The sequence below is a fragment of the Bos indicus x Bos taurus genome, chromosome 21, assembly GCF_003369695.1.
Source record: "Bos indicus x Bos taurus breed Angus x Brahman F1 hybrid chromosome 21, Bos_hybrid_MaternalHap_v2.0, whole genome shotgun sequence".
Classification (NCBI taxonomy): Eukaryota; Metazoa; Chordata; class Mammalia; order Artiodactyla; family Bovidae; genus Bos; species Bos indicus x Bos taurus.
The window spans coordinates 31,867,888-31,888,206 of NC_040096.1; the positions used below are offsets into that span (position 1 = coordinate 31,867,888).

The 20,319-nt window shown below is 38.0% G+C and overlaps 1 protein-coding gene across 4 annotated transcripts in view; it reads right to left on the reverse strand.

The window, feature by feature from the left end:
- The window catches only part of SCAPER (S-phase cyclin A associated protein in the ER), a 423,671-nt gene that overhangs the window by 217,359 nt on the left and 185,993 nt on the right, over window positions 1-20,319 (reverse strand). For all 4 annotated transcript variants that reach the window (XM_027521864.1, XM_027521861.1, XM_027521865.1 and 1 more), the window contains 2 exons: window positions 11,843-11,908; window positions 2,977-3,103 (listed from right to left, as the gene is read on the reverse strand). In XM_027521864.1, the coding sequence (XP_027377665.1) occupies window positions 2,977-3,103; window positions 11,843-11,908 (193 nt within the window). The remainder of the gene's footprint in view (window positions 1-2,976; window positions 3,104-11,842; window positions 11,909-20,319) is intronic.

A 20,319-nucleotide genomic window follows, 5' to 3' on the forward strand; every position in this document is an offset into this window, starting at 1 on the left:
TCTGTACTATGCTGAGGCACTTTCTTTGCAATCTCTGAGGGCAGGTGAGACAGTTCATGATTATGTCAGGGTGTAGGCTTTGGTGGGTTTAATCCTTGTGAAGAGAAAATCTCCTATTAGATTTCATACTTTGAGCAGCAGTTTGTGGCGCAGTTTGTTAAAAAGCATAATGCACACAACAAAGCTTACAAATGTTTTATTCCTGAATGGAATCAGAGAACCTAAGAAGCCAGAAGGAATGTGAGTCACACAGTAAGTACTAAAATACCCAGATCTCCTTAGTCTCCAAATCTCTTTTGTGACAGGAGCACTTGTGGGCTTCACACTTTTAACCTGTTAGCCCTAAGACAGTTCTCAGAACTTCAGAAAAATTACCTAAGGGAAACCGTGCCAAAGCAGTAACAGAAAGCATCAGCGTGTTGAGGTCTAAACCAAGAGGACAAAGGCCTCAAGATTAATCTCTCACCATCCTCAGTGAGTGCCTGCCCAAGTTCCACCAGTCCCACCCCTGTCACTTCTAGGCCGTCTTCAAATTCTTCACTGGGTACTTGGCTTTGACGCTAATGATTTTGTTACTCCAGGCAGTTTTCCAAACAAAAAGGAATGGTTATTTATAATTCCTAGACTGAAATCATAAATACCATCAGCTGAATTACACTGAAATGTCAATATAACTCTATGAACAGGATTTCAAATAAAGTGTGTCTGTCTTGGCAAAGTAAAAAGGATTTTAGTTCTAAAAGTTGCAAAAGGATCTTATTGTAGGTAAGTTTAGACTCTTAGGTGGTCCTGCAGCGTATACTCTGAGGACAGTTTTACAGCAAGGTTCCTGACACAGACCATTTAGACTGGGAGCCAGACAACATTTTTCTCCCTCAAATTATAAGGAATCAGTGGTATTCTGGTAAATTGCCCCTTTGTGAGTGAAATAACTTTACTTAGATTTTCATACTGAATACCTTTCTTACACAGATCATTTTACTTTTTACTAAAAAATTCTGTGACTACTTCAATCTAAAACAATATTCGTAGGATAAAGTTTACATGGTAGTATCTTCAAGCAGTGCCTTTTATTTCAAAGTATAAGTACCCTTTTTCAAAAACAAAAAGAAAATAATCAGTGTCTGCTAATTTTAAAATAATTAGAGATTTCCCCAAGGCATGTAAAACCTCTAAACATTCCATCCAGTACATGCCGGACAACTACCAGTTTCTGAACTGTCATACTTTGGAAGGACGTGTTACACAAAAGAACCGACTCCATGTGGCCCTGCTGTCACGTCACAGTGAGTATGCTGCTTTCAGTTCCTAAAGAGGACTGTTGTTTGATGCCAAAACGCAGCTGAGCGCTGTCTTGTAAAGTTGGTTTTTCATATGACTGAAAACCCAGTAATTCTGCCCCTGAGGCATACCGCCTAGAATAGAGCAAGCTCTCAAAGCATAGTCCTTGGATCAGCAGCATCAATGTCACTTGGGAACTTACTGGAAATACAAATTCTTGGGACCCACTCCAGATCTACTGAATCAGAAACCCAAGGTGTTTTAACAAGTCCTCTAGGTGATTCTGATGCAGACTAAAGTCTGAGGCTCCTTCCCTGCTTTAGAGAAATTCTTCTTGAATTGTTCTAATACAGAAACTATTTGAGCAGCACGGCCCCTTACCTCTCTCCCTCTCTCCAATCACCCCCATCCACACACACACACACACACACACACACACACACATATCAAATCCTGAAAATGAACATCTATTGTAAGAAGAATGATATAAAAAATTGTAGTACTAACACAATGTAGTACTCACTGTACGACAGAGAAAATAAATGAAAAATAGCTACATTTATAAGCTTAAATAAAACTTCAGAGTCTTAATTTTGATTGAAAAAAATCAAGAAGTCTGAAGTGTAATATTTTATAAAGGCCAAATACAAGCAAAACAAAATAATATATTAATTAAATATACATTTATGTGATAAATCAATAATACTATTTTTATAAAACAAAAAAAGGATACCCCTTTAATTCTATACAGTATTTCCTGAAAGGGAGCAGAGGCAGGGGATAGGGTGAGGAAGGAATCCAGTGGGAACTATAAATAATAAATATACTGGGATCAACTTAGTCCTTGGGTTGGTCATGAGATCATAACCCACTGCATTTATGTAATTTTTATCACTACATTCTTTCATATATATAAAATATAACACAATACAGTTTAAACCAAGAAAACAAAAATCACAGCTAATAAAGATGAACATCACCTTAAACAAAAAAATTAGAAACCATCTAAGTGATATAAATTGTATAAATTGTGATATGTTCATTCAGTTAAAAGAATTTATAAGACATGATAAAATATTTATGATAAAATTAGCAAGACAAAATACTGTAAAAATGTACAGTAAAATATTAGAAAAAAACACAATAAAATGTCAATATTGGATATTACAGGGAGTTTTATTTCTTCTTTGTTCCTTTAAAATTTTCTATAGTGAATAATAAATACTTTTAAAACCATTAAGGATTTTTTAAATTGTCACTGAAACATTTAACGACTGTAAGTCATTAAAGAAAACTATCAAATCTTCTATTGGAAACAGGAAGGAAACTGGTGTTTTGTGAAAATCTGTGATTTATGAGCTTTATAATTCAAAGTCTTATATTTTCTGCCATAAAACTGTATATCTTTATTACTCTGATTCTATTTAAAATAGAACGCCATGTTAGGAAAAATATAACTGAGAAAACTACAATGTAAAGAATGTATTTTTGCCATAGAGGACTTCAGTTAACACAACTAAAAACAATTTCAATATCTTAAGAACAAAAAGAAAAAAATATCCATCAATGGTTGACTGGCTTTTGGAAACACCAAAGAAACACATATATTTAGAGTTTGCCTTGTAGTCCCAAGGCCCGTCATAATAAGAAAGAAACATAAAGATTATGGCCAGGGGCCATAGATGAGTTACATACCTCTTTTTCCAATATTCTGGCGACCTCACCAAGGGTCCGATCTAAAGCAGAAACCTTATTGTTTGCCCATGAGCCACCGTCTTGTACTTGTAGCTGTTTTAGAAGATCTTTGGCTAACCGCTGAAGTCTTGGATACAAAATAAAAGAGAAGAATGACATGAATGAATTAGAATACAATATTTCATTTTCCAGAACACTTTTAAACAAAAGTTACTTTCATTATTATGTTAGAAACTGCTTCATAGAGTACTTAAGGAAAAGAAAAACAAACCATTCCTAAGGACGGTATTACTCTATATTCACAAACACCAATCTAGTCTTTGTGACACAAAACAGACCTAAAGGACAGTACTGTCCATCCACAGGATCAGCTGGAGCAGTTGCTGCCATCAGTTTCTGCGTTACTCTTACACTAGAACAGACCTGATGTGGGGAAAGGTCAGAGTATGATGGCAGAGAAAATGAGGAGAGGAGCCTGAGCAGGTCTTCATATTTTGTTGTAAATCTTTAAGGTAATTATAAGCACTGACATATGAATTTGACATTCTCAGAATGTCAAATTCCCCATGTTCCAGTTTATAAGCAATTTGGGGATTTCCTGTCACTGCTGATGTCATTTAGACAACAGAGCATTTGCTTTTATTTGCTTTTCACCAAGAATAACACATAACACACCTGGGGCTTTCCAGGTGGCTCTAGTGGTAAAGAGCCCACCTGCCAATGCAGGAGACATAAGAGATATGGGTTCGATCCTGGGTAGGGAAGATCCCTTGGAGGAGGGCATGCAAACCATTCCAGTATTTTTGCCTGGAAAATCCCATGGACAGAGGAGCCTGGCGGGCTACAGTCCATGGGGTCGCAAAGAGTTAGACACTATAGACACTAATGAAGTGACTTAGCACGCACTTTAGTAAGTGGACTGCATTAATGTTTCTTTAAAGCCCTTGCTTCTTCTGTTTCACAGACCTCATTCTTTGAGCAATGTTCTTCTCCTATCCTGTTATTCGCCTGAGCATCCTACCAACAGACACTCACCAGACACCATCCCAGATCTCTCCACTTTCCCCCTATATGCCACTGCCGTTACCCTACTTCCATTTTTATCTATGACTGATTCCATTGGCCTTCATTATAATCACTTCCTTGTAAACGTGTGGTACATTCCCTCTCTGTTGTTCTGTTACTCCTACAGGTAACCCCCAGTTATGGTAACAATCACCAACGTCTGTTTAGTGGGCCAGGCATCCCTCTCGATGTCTTACAAACATTAATTTAGCTGGATTAGTGAACATCTGCTAGCCGTTTCCATTTCTGATACTGAGAAAAACTCACACCATACAAAAGATTGGTATGACTATGGCTTCAGAATCTTACTAAGTTTGTCCAAGTCTGCTCACTCTCACACTCTTCCACGAAGACTTCTTCATATATTGCTCCATCTCCTCATAATTCCACTCTTTTCCTTCTCCCTCTTGCTTCCATATAAGAAGATTTTACATTTCATAGAGAAAATGGAAGCTACTGGAACAAGGAAATCCTCACTTTCTGCCAAAAATCTATAAGCATCTGAGCATTTCACCCACACTCTCCTTTATTTCTCCTATTACAATCAAGGAAGACTGATTCCTCCCACATAGGGCTAATCTTCAGGGAAGGTAATGGCACCCCACTCCAGTACTCTTGCCTGGAAAATCCCATGGACGGAGGAGCCTGGTAGGCTGCAGTCCATGGGGTCTCGAAGAGTCAGACATGACTGAGCAACTTCCCTTTCACTTTTCACTTTCATGCACTGGAGAAGGAAATGGCAACCCACTCCAGTGTTCCTGCCTGGAGAATCCCGGGGACAGGGGAGCCTAGTGGGTTGCCGTCTGTGGGGTCCCACAGAGTCGGACACGACTGAAGCGACTTAGCAGCAGCAGCAGCAGCAGGGCTAATCTTACCACACTGACTCTATATGCATGGTCCTTCTGGATCTAAATCCTGCTTTCCCTGCTTCAGTGTCTTTGCAAATGCTCTTTATTCATTCCTTCTGAAACACTTCCTCCACCTCCAGAAAAATTCTACTCTTCCCTAAGTTCCTAGCTCAAACATTGCTTTCTCTGATCTGTTCCTTCAAGTCACTATCACAAGTCTCTCTCACGCAGAGACTGACAACAGGATTTTTGGTAATGATGGGAATGTTCCATACCTATTATGTACAACCTGGTGGCTGCTGGTCAAACGTACCTATTGTGTACTTGAAAGACAGTTACTATGAGTGCAGGACTTAAAAAAAAAATTAACCATTTTATTTCGTTTTTGGTTGTACAGGGTCTTCGTTGCTGTGTGTAGGCTTCCTCTAGTGGCAGCGAGTGGGGGACACTCTCCAGTTGTACCAACGCTTCTCCTTGTGGCGGCTTCCCTTGTTTCTAAGCAGCGTCTCTAGGACTTCAACAGATGCAGCACGCACGCTCAGCAGTTGTGGCTCACATTCCCTAGAGTGAAGGAGCTTCGGTATGAAGAACTAACTTAACTTAATTTTGATAATTTAAACAGCCACATGTGGCTAGAAGCTATCATACTGAACAGTGCAGAAGCACAATATGAACCTTATGAGGGAGGGCTGCTGTCGAACCATTCACCATCTTATCCACAGCACTGTTACATAAGCACACTCTAGAAGCACTGATATATGGTCTAAGAAGAAATTTCTTCTTTATACCAGTCTTATAATATCCATAATCTCTATTACAATATACTTTCATGTACATGATCTCATTTGTCCTCTGAAAAACATTATCCATCCCTGTTTGAATGCTAGCGCTTAGGAAGATGAGGTGACTTTCCCAAGGCTGCATGGCTAGTAAATGCACTATTGGAAGTAGGAACCTATGCCTTTCATCTTCAGATTTCATGCTTTATCTCCACACCATATTAGTCAATTCAATAAGAAAATTTTATTCACAAATGAATAATATCCTAGAACACAGTTTCACCTATTTATGTAAAAATCTTTAATTCCTCAAAGAATACAATAGCAACTGCAGTTCAAAAAGGCGCTTGTGAACTCCAGTTTAAATCTAAGCTATCCATATGGAGTTTACTTTGATAAGTCACAGAACAAATGCAAACTCTAAAATCAGAAATACCTATGCTTAAATTTTGGCTTTATGTAAACTGTGGGGAGGTTATTTAAATACTCAATCTCAATTTCTTCAACTTAAAAGTGGAGATTATATATACATATATTTTTTTCTTCAGAGCTTCTGAAGATTAGAGATAATGTAATGTACCTAACACCATTCACTAAAGTAGACATTGAATAAATAATCAATAAATAATCAACTCTTATTACTACTTGCTGACAGAAAGTCTCAACCTAACATTTCGAGAATATAAAAAATACAAAAATAGACTAAGAGCAACATAGTCCTTTTCCTCCTAATCGAATGTGGGCTAGAGTCCCATCCGATTAAAGTAACTGACCTTATCACGTGGACGAATATTGGCAGCAAACTCCATTGTGTGACAGATAAGTAGCCACTTCAGCTCTTGGCTGAATAAAGCCTGCACACCATGTAACTAAATATCCAGCCACAGCAATAGATGCATATGAATCTAGTAGTACTCTTACCAAGAATGCTCACATTCCACTGAAAACCAGGGGTATTTAGAGAGGCACAAGGACCATTTTAATTCACAGAATACAAGAGGCTTATATTTCGCCCTGAGGTAAATCAAATCTGGGACTCATATGAACCTACCCTTCAAGGAAGAATGCCAAATGAAGGGGATGCTGTGGTAACATGAGCTAAACCTCTGCTTCATTCCTGGCCTCCACCAAGTACCACAAATAACATAGCTCCTCTCAAGAAGAAAAGCATTCGATTTTGATTCATACTATAAATAATGATTGAATGTCACAGGACTCAATTCCTGAAAGTTATAGTTTCCTTACAGGGCAAGAACAGGAGCTGTTTAGAGGGTGCAGTTTTTTAATACAGAAATTGCTATTTGTGTAAATTCTGGCAGATAATTTTTCTAGCATGAAAAGAAAAACTAAAGGCTTCGTAATTCCTAGCCCAGAACATGAGAAGTATCTGACAGGTAAATGGCTTTGTGGAGAATTTTTTAAGGTCAGATATTTTCTTCTCAAAATTTGAACACATTTTAACAATTCTCAGTTCAAATCTGTTACTGGTAAATGGTAAGGGCTCCTCTTTAAGGAGCCCTAACTTTTATCACAGTAAAGTTTTGGGAGGTTCATTAGGACCATTGGGAAGATTTATAAGTGTAAGAAGGGACACTGCGTCCTGTTCTTTAGTGTGGTGGGCAGGAAGACATAAATATATTAACTTCCATTTTTTCTTTTAAACCGTCTCTATTTGAGAGGTACATAGTTTAAATTTAAGGCTACAGGTTCCCCTTTCATTTTTAAGTTATATGCCTAAGCCTGTATTTTTAAATGTAAGAGTTTAAGAAATCCTCATATAAGATGAAGAAAGCCAGTGTGCATATACTGCGTCCCATAGGGAACATCTTTCATCGTTGCCTCCAGCATCCTTTCTTGTGAATAAAGAACCCATCTACCCCTTCAGGGAACTATGTCATCCTCACACTTAATACTAGATGTGCTCAATGCTATCAAGGTGCTGCTGTTCCCAGGCCCTCACCCACAGTGGAAAGATCTAGAAAATGTGTGTACATTATTTTATATAAATATTATAAAATATATATAATTATATATACAAAAAGCTGATGCTTGAGCAACAGGGCTTTGAGCTGTATAGGTCCATTTATACAGATTTTTTACACTACGTGTGCACCACAGGATTCATGGTTGGTTGAATTCATGAATGTAAAACCTCAGAGGGGAAGGGTTGACTGTAAAAGTTATAGGCAGATTTTTGACTGCTCAGAGGGTCAGTACCTCTAAACCCCACTCCGCATTGTTCCAAGGTCGTGTGTGTGTGTGTATCCCTACACTTTACATATATTTATTTCTACATATATATTGGAAAATACAAGTTAAAACTGATATCTAAAATTCCAATTCATCACTGCAGGATTTTCTATTCTCCTTGAGTATACTTTTTAACTCTCTTCTCTAACAGTGAGCAATATGTCTTCCAACATCCTTAATATATTTACTTATGGGAACAACCCCCCTAACATATCACCCATCCATAGTTTATGTACACTATTATCTACCTGCTTGGCTCTGACTCCCCACACCGGTCTCCTCTGCTCTTCTCACCCATGCATAGGTTTCACAGCCTTTACAAGGCTCCCCTGACAGACTGGGCAAGGATGACATTCCATGGATATGCCCTCCTCACTTGGTTCTGATTCCCCACACCAGGCCATAGTGTCCTACCCTACATGGAGGCTCTGCTCGGCTCTGGACCTTCACATCTGGCCACCCCTCTTTGGTCCACTCAGGCTCTGACAGCCACCACTCTGCCCCCACTGATCCAGTCATCCAGCCAATGCAGATGGCTGCTTGGTGGTGCTCTCATCTAACAATAATAGGACTGAATTTTTCTGGTTAGGGGGAAGGGAAATTGGAGAAAGTCATTTTCATTTATTAAATAGAATAATTTTATAAGGAGACATGTCTTTTCATCTCCTTTTTGGTTACCTATTTCAATCAGTTACAATAATTAAGCTTTTTGAGAAAAAGGATGACTCTAAAGTTTTAGATGACTTAATGTAAGGATGGACCTGCCATTTCTTAAGATAAACAAAGATAGGAGGGGTAAGTTTTGAAAACAAATTTCAGGAGTCTACCCTGACACATGTTCACCTAAGGCATTCAAGTGAACAGAGAGACATCCAAGTAGAAATGCTAACATGAAAGCTGGATATTGTATTCTGGAGTTCTGGGGACAGGTCTGGATTGGAAACAAGAATCTAAAGTCCAGAATATCATGTAGGAGGCAAGCTGCCAGTCCAGGTTCGATGCGCGATGCTGGATGCTTGGGGCTGGTGCACTGGGACGGCCCAGAGGGATGGTGTGGGGAGGGGGGAGGGGGGAGGGTTCAGAATGGGGAGCACATGTGTACCTGTGGCAGATTCATTTTGATATTTGGCAAAACTAATACAATTATGTAAAGTTTAAAAGTAAAATAAAATTTAAAAAAATAAATAAAGTCCATCCAGATACTAGTTGTTTAGTCATGAAAATAAATGAGATTACCAAGAGAATAATCCTCTACCTGAACTCTCAGGACAAAGGCATGCTAATGTCAGAGCTCAAAGAGACAAGAAACAATGAGGCAACAGGTAATGAAGAAGAGCAGTTAGTCAAGTAAGAGGAGCATCCAGGGAAAGCTGCAGAACAGACTATTACATTAAAGGTCCCCCCTTGAAGTATATCTTGCTAGCCATGACTTACTAGTCTCCTCATACAGTGACTAAGGACTTGACAAAATGACTTGCCTTGGCCAATGAGACATCACAAGCAGAGGCCTGATCTGGCCTGATATTCCCATCACTGATGAACACTATGCAAAAACACTGATGCAAAAACCCTCAACAGAGCAAGTCGAACAGATTCAACAGCATATTAAAAGGATTATTCACCATGACCAAGTGATCCGTCATCAAGGAGGCCGACCCAAGCTTCCTTACATGGCAGTCAGAGGGGAACAAGAAAGCAAAGTTGTGAGCAAAAGCTTCAAGACTTCTGAAGCTAAGGCTCAGAAGTCACACACTGCTTCTGCAGTAGACTAGGGATCAGAACAAGTCAAAAGGCCAAATTCAAGAGTAAGGTTAGTAAGAGTCCACCCGTTGATGGAGAGGTGTCAAAGTTATATTGCAAAGGGCCATGCCTTCAGGAATGGCTCAGCAACTTCTGGCCATCTCTGCCAACACTATACTGTGTCATATATTAAATTTCCTCAAATTTTGGATCGATTTCTAGATTGTTTTTAAAAACCGAGTCCGTTAATTTGTATTACTATTTACATGCCAATGCAAAACTATTTTAACCACCTGTTAGCTGAATCCTACTTCATTTCCCCTCTTTAAAAATTTTTTTCCTGGAAATTTTATTTTTCTATATGTTCTTTAAAATGCTTCTATCTCTAGCTTTAAGAAGGTTGTTATGTTGTTGAAATCACATATTTGTAGGAGAATTTAAAGAGAATTTACTATACTTTGTCTTCTATCCAAGAGTACAATTTGTCTTTTAACTTTTGTGAGTCATTTTTTTATATCCCTTGTTAGCAGTTAACAACTTGTAAGCAGTTAACAACTGCTTATAGATATTCCTCCATCTGTGGCATGTAAGTTGTTTCTTGAGTTTCTCACTACTGAAAGTAACAAAAATAGTTATCTTTGTATATAAATATTTGCACATATTTTTCATTATTTCACTGGGCAGTATGAAGTCTAAACTGGATGTCCAAAGTAGCAGGGGGATAAATCAGATGAGTTTGGGACCAGCAAACCATATAAAATAAACAACAATGTCCTGCTGTACAGCACAGGGAACTACATTCAGTATCTTTTAATAAACTATAATGGGAAATAATCTGAAAACAACGTATGTATAACTGGATTACTTTTCTGTACATCAGAAACTAACATAACATTGTAAATCAACTATAATTAAACAATAAAACCTTAAGTACTGGAACTTAATCGTGTATATATAATGAATAAAAGATCTTAAAAGTAAAAGAAAACCAAACTGGACATCCTAAGCTCCAGATTCACACGGCCTTTCTGTAAGACCATACCGATCTGCACTCCCAACAGCAGTATTATATGAGTGCCCTTCTCTCACGGCCCCGCTATTGGCAGTCTATTTGAGACAAACAAAATGACGATGTTTTTGTTTCCTTAGCTAGTACACATAGTAATTACACTTACACCCAATCACTTCAGTTAAGTTCAGTCACTTAGTCGTGTCTGACTCTTTGCGACCCTATGAATTGCAGCATGCCAGGCCTCCCTGTCCATCACCAACTCCCGGAGTTCACTCAAACTCACATCCATCAAGTCAGTGATGCCATCCAACCATCTCATCCTCTGTCGTCCCCTTTTCCTCCTGCCCCCAATCCCTCCCAGCATCAGAGTCTTTTCCAATGAGTCAACTCTTCGAATGAGGTGGCCAAAGTACTGGAGTTTCAGCTTTAGCATCATTCCTTCCAAAGAACACCCAGGACTGATCTCCTTTAGAATGGACTGGTTGGATCTCCTTGCAGTCCAAGGACTCTCAAGAGTCTTCTCCAACACCACAGTTCAAAAGCATCAATTCTTCGGCGCTCAGCTTTCTTCACAGTCCAACTCTCACATCCATACATGACTACTGGAAAAACCATAGCCTTGACTAGACGGACCTTTGTTGGCAAAGTAATGTCTCTGCTTTTGAATATGCTATCTAGGTTGGTCATAACTTTCCTTCCAAGGAGTAAGCATCTTTTAATTTCTGTCAAGTGGCCCCAGCAACAATCCTGAACGAGATCTCCTCAGAGTAAGAATCAGTACAGCCTTGGCAAAACTTGCTTTGTTCAAATAGGGTTTCTCTACCTCAGCACTACTGATGTTTTGAATGAGATACTCCTTTGTTGTGGAGGACTATCTCACGCACTGAAAAAAGGGTAATGGCATCCCTGGCCTCTATTCACTTGATGGCAGCTGCACCAGTTTTTCCAATCTGTGATAACAAAAATATTATCACATATCCACAGATGCAGACAAATGACCCCTGGCAAAATCATCCTCAGTTGGATATATGATATGGTGTTAGAAGAATAATATCCTAGGCATCGGATACAAAAGTCTATGACCACAAGCAAACAATAATGGTTCAGGTAAACTTTTGTTATAGGCAGAGACTAAAGAGACAAATAAATAAAATGTAGGCTAAAATACTCACTTTGCTTTATAAGGTGAGTCCGAACCAGAATTTTTTGCTTCCAATAAACTCTCATATTCCTTGGCCCTGGAGAGAAAAGAGTTTTATCACTGTTAGCTATTTTGTTGCTAATTTTTATACCAAAATAAAACTTTGGCTATGTTTTTCCCCTCCCAGTATTAAGAATATTACTATGCTGAATTTTAACAATTCCATTTCTGACACTGCTTCTTTACAATACTATAAATGCAATCCAAAAAGATTGAAAAATGCATATTTCCTCACAGGATAGAAAATCATAAAAACATATCTGAGTTAGGGACTTGGTACAGAATGGTGGTTATTTTTCAAAAATATGAAAATCATAATTAATCTTGAAACCATATTAAGTTTCTACAAGGTGGTTAAGATGGCTGAATATCAATGTACCTCAAGAGGTATTCAATGCAAAATTACTGTTGTTGTTGGTCAGCTGCTAAGTCATGTCCAACTCTTTGTGACCCCATGGACTGCAGCACACAAGACTTCCTTGTCCTTCAGCATCTCCCAGAATTTGCAAAAACACATGTCCATTGAGTTGGTGATGCCATCCAACCGTCTCATCCTCTGATGCCCCCTTCTCCTTCTGCCCTCAATCTTTCCCAGCATGAAGGTCTTTTCCAAAGAGTTGGCTCTTTGCATCAGGTGGCCAAAGTATTGGAGCTTCAGCATCAGTCCTTCCAGTGAATATTTAGGGTTGATTTCCTTCAAGATTGACTGGTTTGATCTCCTTGAAGTCCAGGGGACTCTCAAGAGTCTTCTCTAACACCACAATTCTAAAACATCAATTCTTCTGTGCTCAGCCTTCTTTCTCGTCCAACTTTCACATCTGTACATGACTATCGGAAAAACCATAGATTTGACTATATGGACTTTTGTTGGCACAGTGATGTCTCTGATTTTTGATATGCCATCTAGGTTTGATATAGTTTTTCTACCTAGGAGCAAGTGTCTTTTCATTCTGAGGCTGTAGTCACTGTCCACAGTGATTTTTAGAGCCCAAGAAAATAAAATCTGCCACTCTTTCCATTGTTTCTCTATTTGCCATGAGTCATTGGAAAAGACCCTGATGCTGGGAGGGACTGGGGGCAGGAGGAGAAGGGGACGACAGAAGATGAGATGGCTGGATGGCATCACTGACTCGATGGACGTGAGTCTGAGTGAACTCCGGGAGTTGGTGATGGACAGGGAGGCCTGACATGCTGCGATTCACGGGGTCGCAAAGAGTCGGACACGACTGAGCGACTGATCTGATCTGATCTGACGGGACTGGATGCCATGATCTTTGTTTTTTGAATGTTGAGTTTTAAGACAGCTTTTTCACTCTCCTCTTTCATCTTCATCAAGAGGCTCTTTAGCTCCTCTTTGCTTTCTGCCCTTAGGGTGGTATCACCTGTGTATGTGAGGTTGTAGATATTTCTCCTGGCAATCTTGATTCTAGCTTGTGATTCATCCAGTCCAGCATTTCGCATGATGTGTCTGCATAAAGTTAAATAAGCAGGGTGACAATATGCAGCCTTGATGCACTCCTTTCCCAATTGTGAATCTGTTTGTTGTCCCAGGTCCTGTTCTAACTGTTGCTTCTTGACCTGCATACAGGTTTCTCAGGAGACAGGTAAGACAGGTATTCCCATCTCTTTCAGAATTTTCCAGTTTGTTGTTATCCACACAGTCAAAGGCTTTAGAGGGTCAATGAAGCAGAAGTAGATGTGTTTTTTGAGTTCCCTTCCTTTTTCTATGATCCAACAGATGTTGGCAATTTGATGTGTGGTTCCTCTGCCTTTTCTAAAACCAGCTTGTACATCTGGAATTTTTCAATTCACGTACTGCTGAAGCCTAGCCAGAAGGATTCTGAACATTACCTTACTAGCAGGTGAAATGAGTGCAATTGTGTGGTAGTTTGAACATTCTTTGGCACTGCCCTTCTTTGGGTTTTGAATAAAAACTGACCTTTTCAGTCCTGTGGCCATTGCTGCGTTTTTCAAGTTTGTTGAAATATTGAGTGTAACACTTTCACAGCACCATCTTTTAGGATTTTAAATAACTCAGCTGGACTTCTGTCACCTCTGCTATCTTTGTTCATAGTATTGCTTCCTGAGACCCACTTGACTTCACGCTCCAGGATGTCTGGCTCTAGGTGAGTGACCACACCATCATGGTAAGTTCTTTTTCGTACAGTGCTTCTGTGTAAAGAATAGTCATTGAAGTCTAGAAGTAATTTTAAAAGGCAGTGGAAATGATGACCAGATACTCAAAAGATTTATTTTGTTCTGCTTTTGTTGTTTATACAGACTAAATGCCAAAAGTCTGCAAAAATCTAATAACACTTCTCTGTCATTGTTCAACTAAGCTTCAGCTTGCGTGTTCCAGCACTTAAAAGCCATCAATAGGTCAACAATCAGCAAATGCTACTTTTACAATATATTAACAATGATTTAATTTTTCAATTTCTCTTTTCAGAGGTCAAAATTTAAATTTTGACCATTCATCCAAAGGGTTCTAGCCTCTAATCAGTGACCTGTGAAAGAACTAATCACAATGTACACCAATCCAGACAGCGATGACTGGTGAAAAAAAAACAAAACAAAAAACTGCTTCATAAAAACCTGAAAGAAGCAAATTACACCAGGCCTAATGAGAGAAAAAAATCAATCTACCATAGGTTATGCTTGGGAATGAAGAAATAACTAAATTAGAATTAAACATTAAATTATGTATGTTTCAAACTACATGTGCACATTGCAAGTAAAAGTGTTAATCACTCAGTTGTGTCCAACTCTTGGCAACCCTATGTACTACAGCCTGCCAGGCTTCTCTGCACACAGGATTTCCCAGGCAAGAATACTGGAGTGGGTTGCCATTCCCTTCTCCAGGGGATCTTTCTGATCCAGGGATTGAACCTGGGTCTTCTGCATTGCAGGCAGATTCTTTATCATGCACTCACTGAAAGTGAGGGTTAGTCACTCTGTCATGTCCAACTCTGCAACCCCATGGACTGTAGCCCATCAGGCTCCTCTGTCCATCTCCAGGCAAGAATGCTAGAGTGGGTTGCCATTCCCTTCTCCAGGGGATCTTCCCAATCCAGGGATCGAACTCAAGTCTCTTGGGTTGCTGGCAGATTCTTTACCACCTGAGGCAGGGATGCTCTCAATGTGCTCACTGCTCTCAGCCAAAAATATTAATGCATATCAAAATGGGGAAATATCCACACTGTACTTGCAATTGTGACCTCATATGAAGGTGGGAAAAAACAATTATGTAGGGTTCAATGCATTCCAGGCACATACGCCAGAAGCTATGTACTGTCTTGCGAAGTCTTAAAAAATACGTCTTTTCCTCATTTTACAGAAAAGAAATTGAGGCTTAAGAAGTTGTCTATTATATCAAAACATTTCTTCATCTGAGGCTTCAAGTGGAAAAGACTGAATACATTCTCCGATTTGTGCACATTTAACTAGAAAATTATAATACCAAACAAAGATATCCTAACTCTACCTGAAATGGTAGTTAAGCACTTTTCCCTAACTTGAATCTTGTCTTGATTCACTTTTAACAATCAATTAAATACTTATTTCCAGAGTTCATATTCTGTATAAACTAAACTAGAATATGGGGGATAATAAGAGTTATATACAGCACGGATGAGGTATATACATAGTGGAGCTATTCAAGATATTTATTCTCCACAAGGAAGAGGAAGAAACAGCATTAAAAGGCACATAATTCTGCAAAGCTGAGTAGGTAACAAATGCAAACTGTCACAAGTGCTCATTACCACCTAAGATGCTAGGGGGAGTTTCCTCAAGGAAATGGAAAGTGTACCTGCTTGAAAGATAAGTAGTATCTGAGTACACGAAAAGAAAATGCCATTAACAGGAGAGAGAAGTGAGCAATAATGAAGACACAGAGGGAAATACAAGTTATGCTGAGGGAACTGTGTACAGATCCCTTTGCTTGGAGCAAAAGATTAAAATATGGGAATAATGAGAGCTAAGACTGAATACTCTATTATAATTAAATTCTCATTATTTACTTTTTAAGATAATGACTCACTTTATTAATGTTTTAAATTTATTAGTGTCATGTTGTATACTACATTTCCTCACTTTTAGTCTCCTTGTTATCATGATTATACTTTTTCTCAGCCATAATGTGGGATATTTATTTACTCCATTTTTTTGGCTAGCCTTTTCATAGGCTCTTTTGTTACCAATATGCTCAAAGAATTAGATCTCATCAACTTCTATTTAACTTGTTTTTATCTTTATAAAGATATAGTACATTATAAGTGCCATATGTGTATTTGTTAAATAAAAATAAATAAATCTGTACCATTTTTCAGGAAGGAGAAATTAGAAAATTGTTCTAATCCTTGAGTTGTTTAGATCATTTCTACTTCAACTGATAAAGTAACTTAAGGTTAAAACTTCATTCTGAGTAATTTTTTGACTATATCCCCATAAGTTTAATTTTCTCACTGTCACAAATGTCAAATAGTTTATTTCCATTTTTTCTTACTCCAAAAAAATTCTTGTTACTTCAGATATTTTCTGCCCCAACCCTACGCTTTGGTTTCACAATGTTCATTTTTTGTGTTTATAATTTTTTTCATTCTTGGGTCAGTTTTATTGAGGTATAATTTACATACAATAAAGACTTCAAGTTTTAAACCTATAATTTGATGAGTTTTCACAATTGGGCCTACCAATATAAATGAAACCACAATCATGATGTAAAGCATTTCTACCACTCACAAAGTTTTCTTAGGTTTTTTTTTTTGCAATAAGTCTCTTTCCCCTTCCCGTACCCTTTCGTTCCTAGCAACCAGCTGTCTACTTTCTACCCCTAAAGCTTTATGAATATCAAATCAGTACAATCATACATACTCTCCTGTGTCTGAATTAATTCATTTAGAATAAATCTTTTAAGAGTCTTTCATAATGTTGAATATATTATTAGTTTATTCCTTTCCACTGCTTTACAGTGTCCCATTCTCTGGATATCATAATTTGTTTATCCACTACCAGTTGGATATTTTACTTTCCAATCTGGGACTACTATGAACATGTGTAGACAAATTACTGCATGGATAAATGTCTTAATTTCTCTTAGATAAATACAGAAGTGGGATTGCTGAGCTATATGACAAGCACCTGGTTAACCTTAATTTACAAAATGTTTATCAAATGAGTCATTCCAATTTGTACGTTTACCAGCAAAGTATAGAGTTTCAGTTGCTTTAATCTCCAACTATTACTGGTAGACGGCCTATTTCTCCCCTCAATTCTGCCAGTTTTCCCTTCATGTATTTTGTGGCTTTCTCAGATGCATATATGTTTGTAATTGTTATATATTTTTTACGGATTCATTCTTTCATCACCAAAAAATGTCCTTCTTCCTTTATTGTACAATTTTGGTCTTAAAGTATATGTTGTATTATATTAATATCATTTAGCTACATTATCTTGCAGAGGTTATTCTTCTCATGAAGTATCTGTTACTTTCGTTTCACATTAAGCCAGCTGGGTTCTTATATATTGAGTGAGTCCCTTGTAGATAGCATATAGTTGAATCATTTTTAAAAAATTCATTCTGCCAACCTGTATCTTTCACTGGAGTCTTTTAAGTGAAAGTGTGAGTCACTCAGGAGTGTCTGACTCTTTGTGACCCCATGGACTCTAGCCTGCCAGGCTCCTCAGTCCCAGGAAAGAACACTGGAGTGTGCTGCCACTCCCTTATCCAGGGAATCTTCCTGACCCAGGGATCAAACTCAAGTTTCCTGCATTACAAACAGATTCTGGAGTCTTTAATGAAACTATATTTAACATAATTACTGATAAGGACAGATTTACTTCTGCCATTTTGCTATTTCACCTATGCTCTCTTCTGTCCCCCATTTCTTTCATTACTGCTTTATCTTGTGTTAAATGTACCAGCTTCATTCCACTCTCATTTCTTCACACATATATACATACATATATATTTGTTTAGTTGCTTATTTTCTTAGTAGGTGACCTGAATTATAATTAACATCTTCTTTCATAACAATCTAGCTAGAATTAATATCAGCTTAGTTTCAGTAGTATACAAAAGTGTTCCTATATAGCATTTGGCTATATAGGTGGCTCAGTGGTAAAGAAGATGCCAGCCAAGCAGAGATGTGGGTTCAATCCCTGGGTCATGAAGATCCCTTGGAGAAGGAAATTGTAATCCACTTCAGTATACCTGCCTGGGAAATCCAATGGACAGAGGAGCCTGATGGAGTATAGTCCATTAGGGGTCGCAAAAGAGCCAGTCACGACTTAGCGACTAAACAACAACAATATAGCACTTATTCTTTATGCTAGAATTATAAATCACAGCTTTATACAGTGTGTGCCCATAAACATAGGTTTATAATTATTATTTTGTGCAGTTCACTTTTAATTCAAATGGGAAAAATGAGGAGTTAAAAAATACTACATTTACACTGACTTATATAGTTATTTCTATAGTGTTTTTTATTTCTTTGCATGTATTCAGGTTACTGTCTACTTTTTTTTTTTTTTAAATCTCAGACTGAAGATTTCCTTTAGAGCGTCTTGAAGTGCAGGTCTACTAGAGACAAACACTTGGCTTTTGTTTATCATAAAATGTACGAATTTCTCCTTCATTTTTGAAATTTTGCCAAGTACAGAATTCTTGGTTGACAATTTTTTTCTTCTACCAGGAAACTGAATATGTTTATCCTACTAGCTTCTGACCTCCATATTTTCCTATAGAAATAAGCTGTTCTTATACTGCAGATATTTTATATATGAAGAATTGTTTCTTTTTTAAGATTTTCTTTGTCATTATCGCCCAGTGTTTGATTATGTGTCATAGCGTGGATCTCTGCATTTCTTCTACTTTGAGTTTGTTGAACTTCCTGGATCTGCAGATTCATATACTTCATTAAATTTGGAAAACTTTCAGATATATTTCTTCAAATGTCCTCTGCCCTTTGCTCTCTCTACTCCCCTTCTGGGATGCCCCTTATGTTTATGTTGGTATGCTGGGTAGTGTCCCACAGGTCTCTGACTTTTACCCATTCTTTTTTCTTTCTCTTCTATAAAAAGGATAATCTCAATTAATAGTTTTCAAGGTCACCAATTCTTTCTTCTACCTGCTCAGATAACCTGATGAACCCTTCAAATAATTTTTCATTTCAATTTTTGTACTTCACAGCTACAAAATTTATTAGTTCCTTAAAATTTTTTTAAATCTCATTATTAACCTTTTCCAGTTGGTTAGATATCATTCACATGGTTTCCTTTACTTCTCTGAGTACATTTAAAATTTTTAAAGTCTTTGTCTAGGAAGGCCAATGTCTGGGCTTCCCCAAGGACACTTTCTCTTAATTCCTCCTCCACAAAGTATGGGCCAATTTTCTTTTTCTTTGCATGCCTTTTCTTTGCAACTTTTCCTTAAGAACACACCTCTGTATTTAAAATGGATAACCAACAAAGACCTACTGTATAGCACATGGAACTCTCCTCAATGTTACATGCCAGTCTGGATGGAAGGGAGGTTTGGGGGAGAATGGATATATGTATATATATGGCTGAGTCTTTTCACTGTTCACCTGAAATTACCACCACATTGTTAACTGGCTATACCCCAATACAAAATAAAGTGTTTAAAGTTACAAAAAAAAAAAAAAGATCAATGCCATATTAAAAAAGCAGATATTTTAAGCATTATAATGTGGCAACTCTGGAAATCAGATTCTCTTTTCTCTCAGGGTTTGTTTTTGCTTGTTGTACATTTGTCTAGTGACTTTTCTGAACTAATATTCTAAAGTTTATATTCTTTGTCATTATGATCCCTAAAGTCTTGGTTTCATTATTTTATTATCATCATTATCATTATCATCATCATCATTATCAGCTAGTGATCCAAGAGATTTCTTTGAATACCATAAATAATAACAACAAAGAGTCCCAAACTAGTATTTGCAGATGAGCTGTGTGACTGTGTTGTGGCAAGCCAACAAGACACAGTCAGGCAGATTACAACACTGTCTTAGCCCTCACTTCCTGCTTGCATAAAAGCCTGATGGTCAGGTAGGGAAAAGACTCCAGGGTTGTCTTGGGTCTTATCTAATCATGTACCCAACCCTGGGGATACATGTGGCCTTCTAGATTTCTCAGAGTATGTGGGAGATTTTCAAAGCCTTTGTTTCCCAAAGCATCTTAATCCTCAACCTTTCCCTGCAAGTTTTTATTAGTCAATTATTTATACTAGTTGTATATCCTTGTACTTGTGTGCTGTGCTTAGTCACTCAGTCATGTCCAACTCTTCGCAACCCCATGGACTGTAGCCTGCCAGGCTCCTCTGTCCATGGGGATTCTCCAGGCAAGAATACCGGAGTGGCTTGCCATGCCCTCCTTGCACCAGGTATCATCAATTAATACATTTGCCTTCATATTGTTTTGACA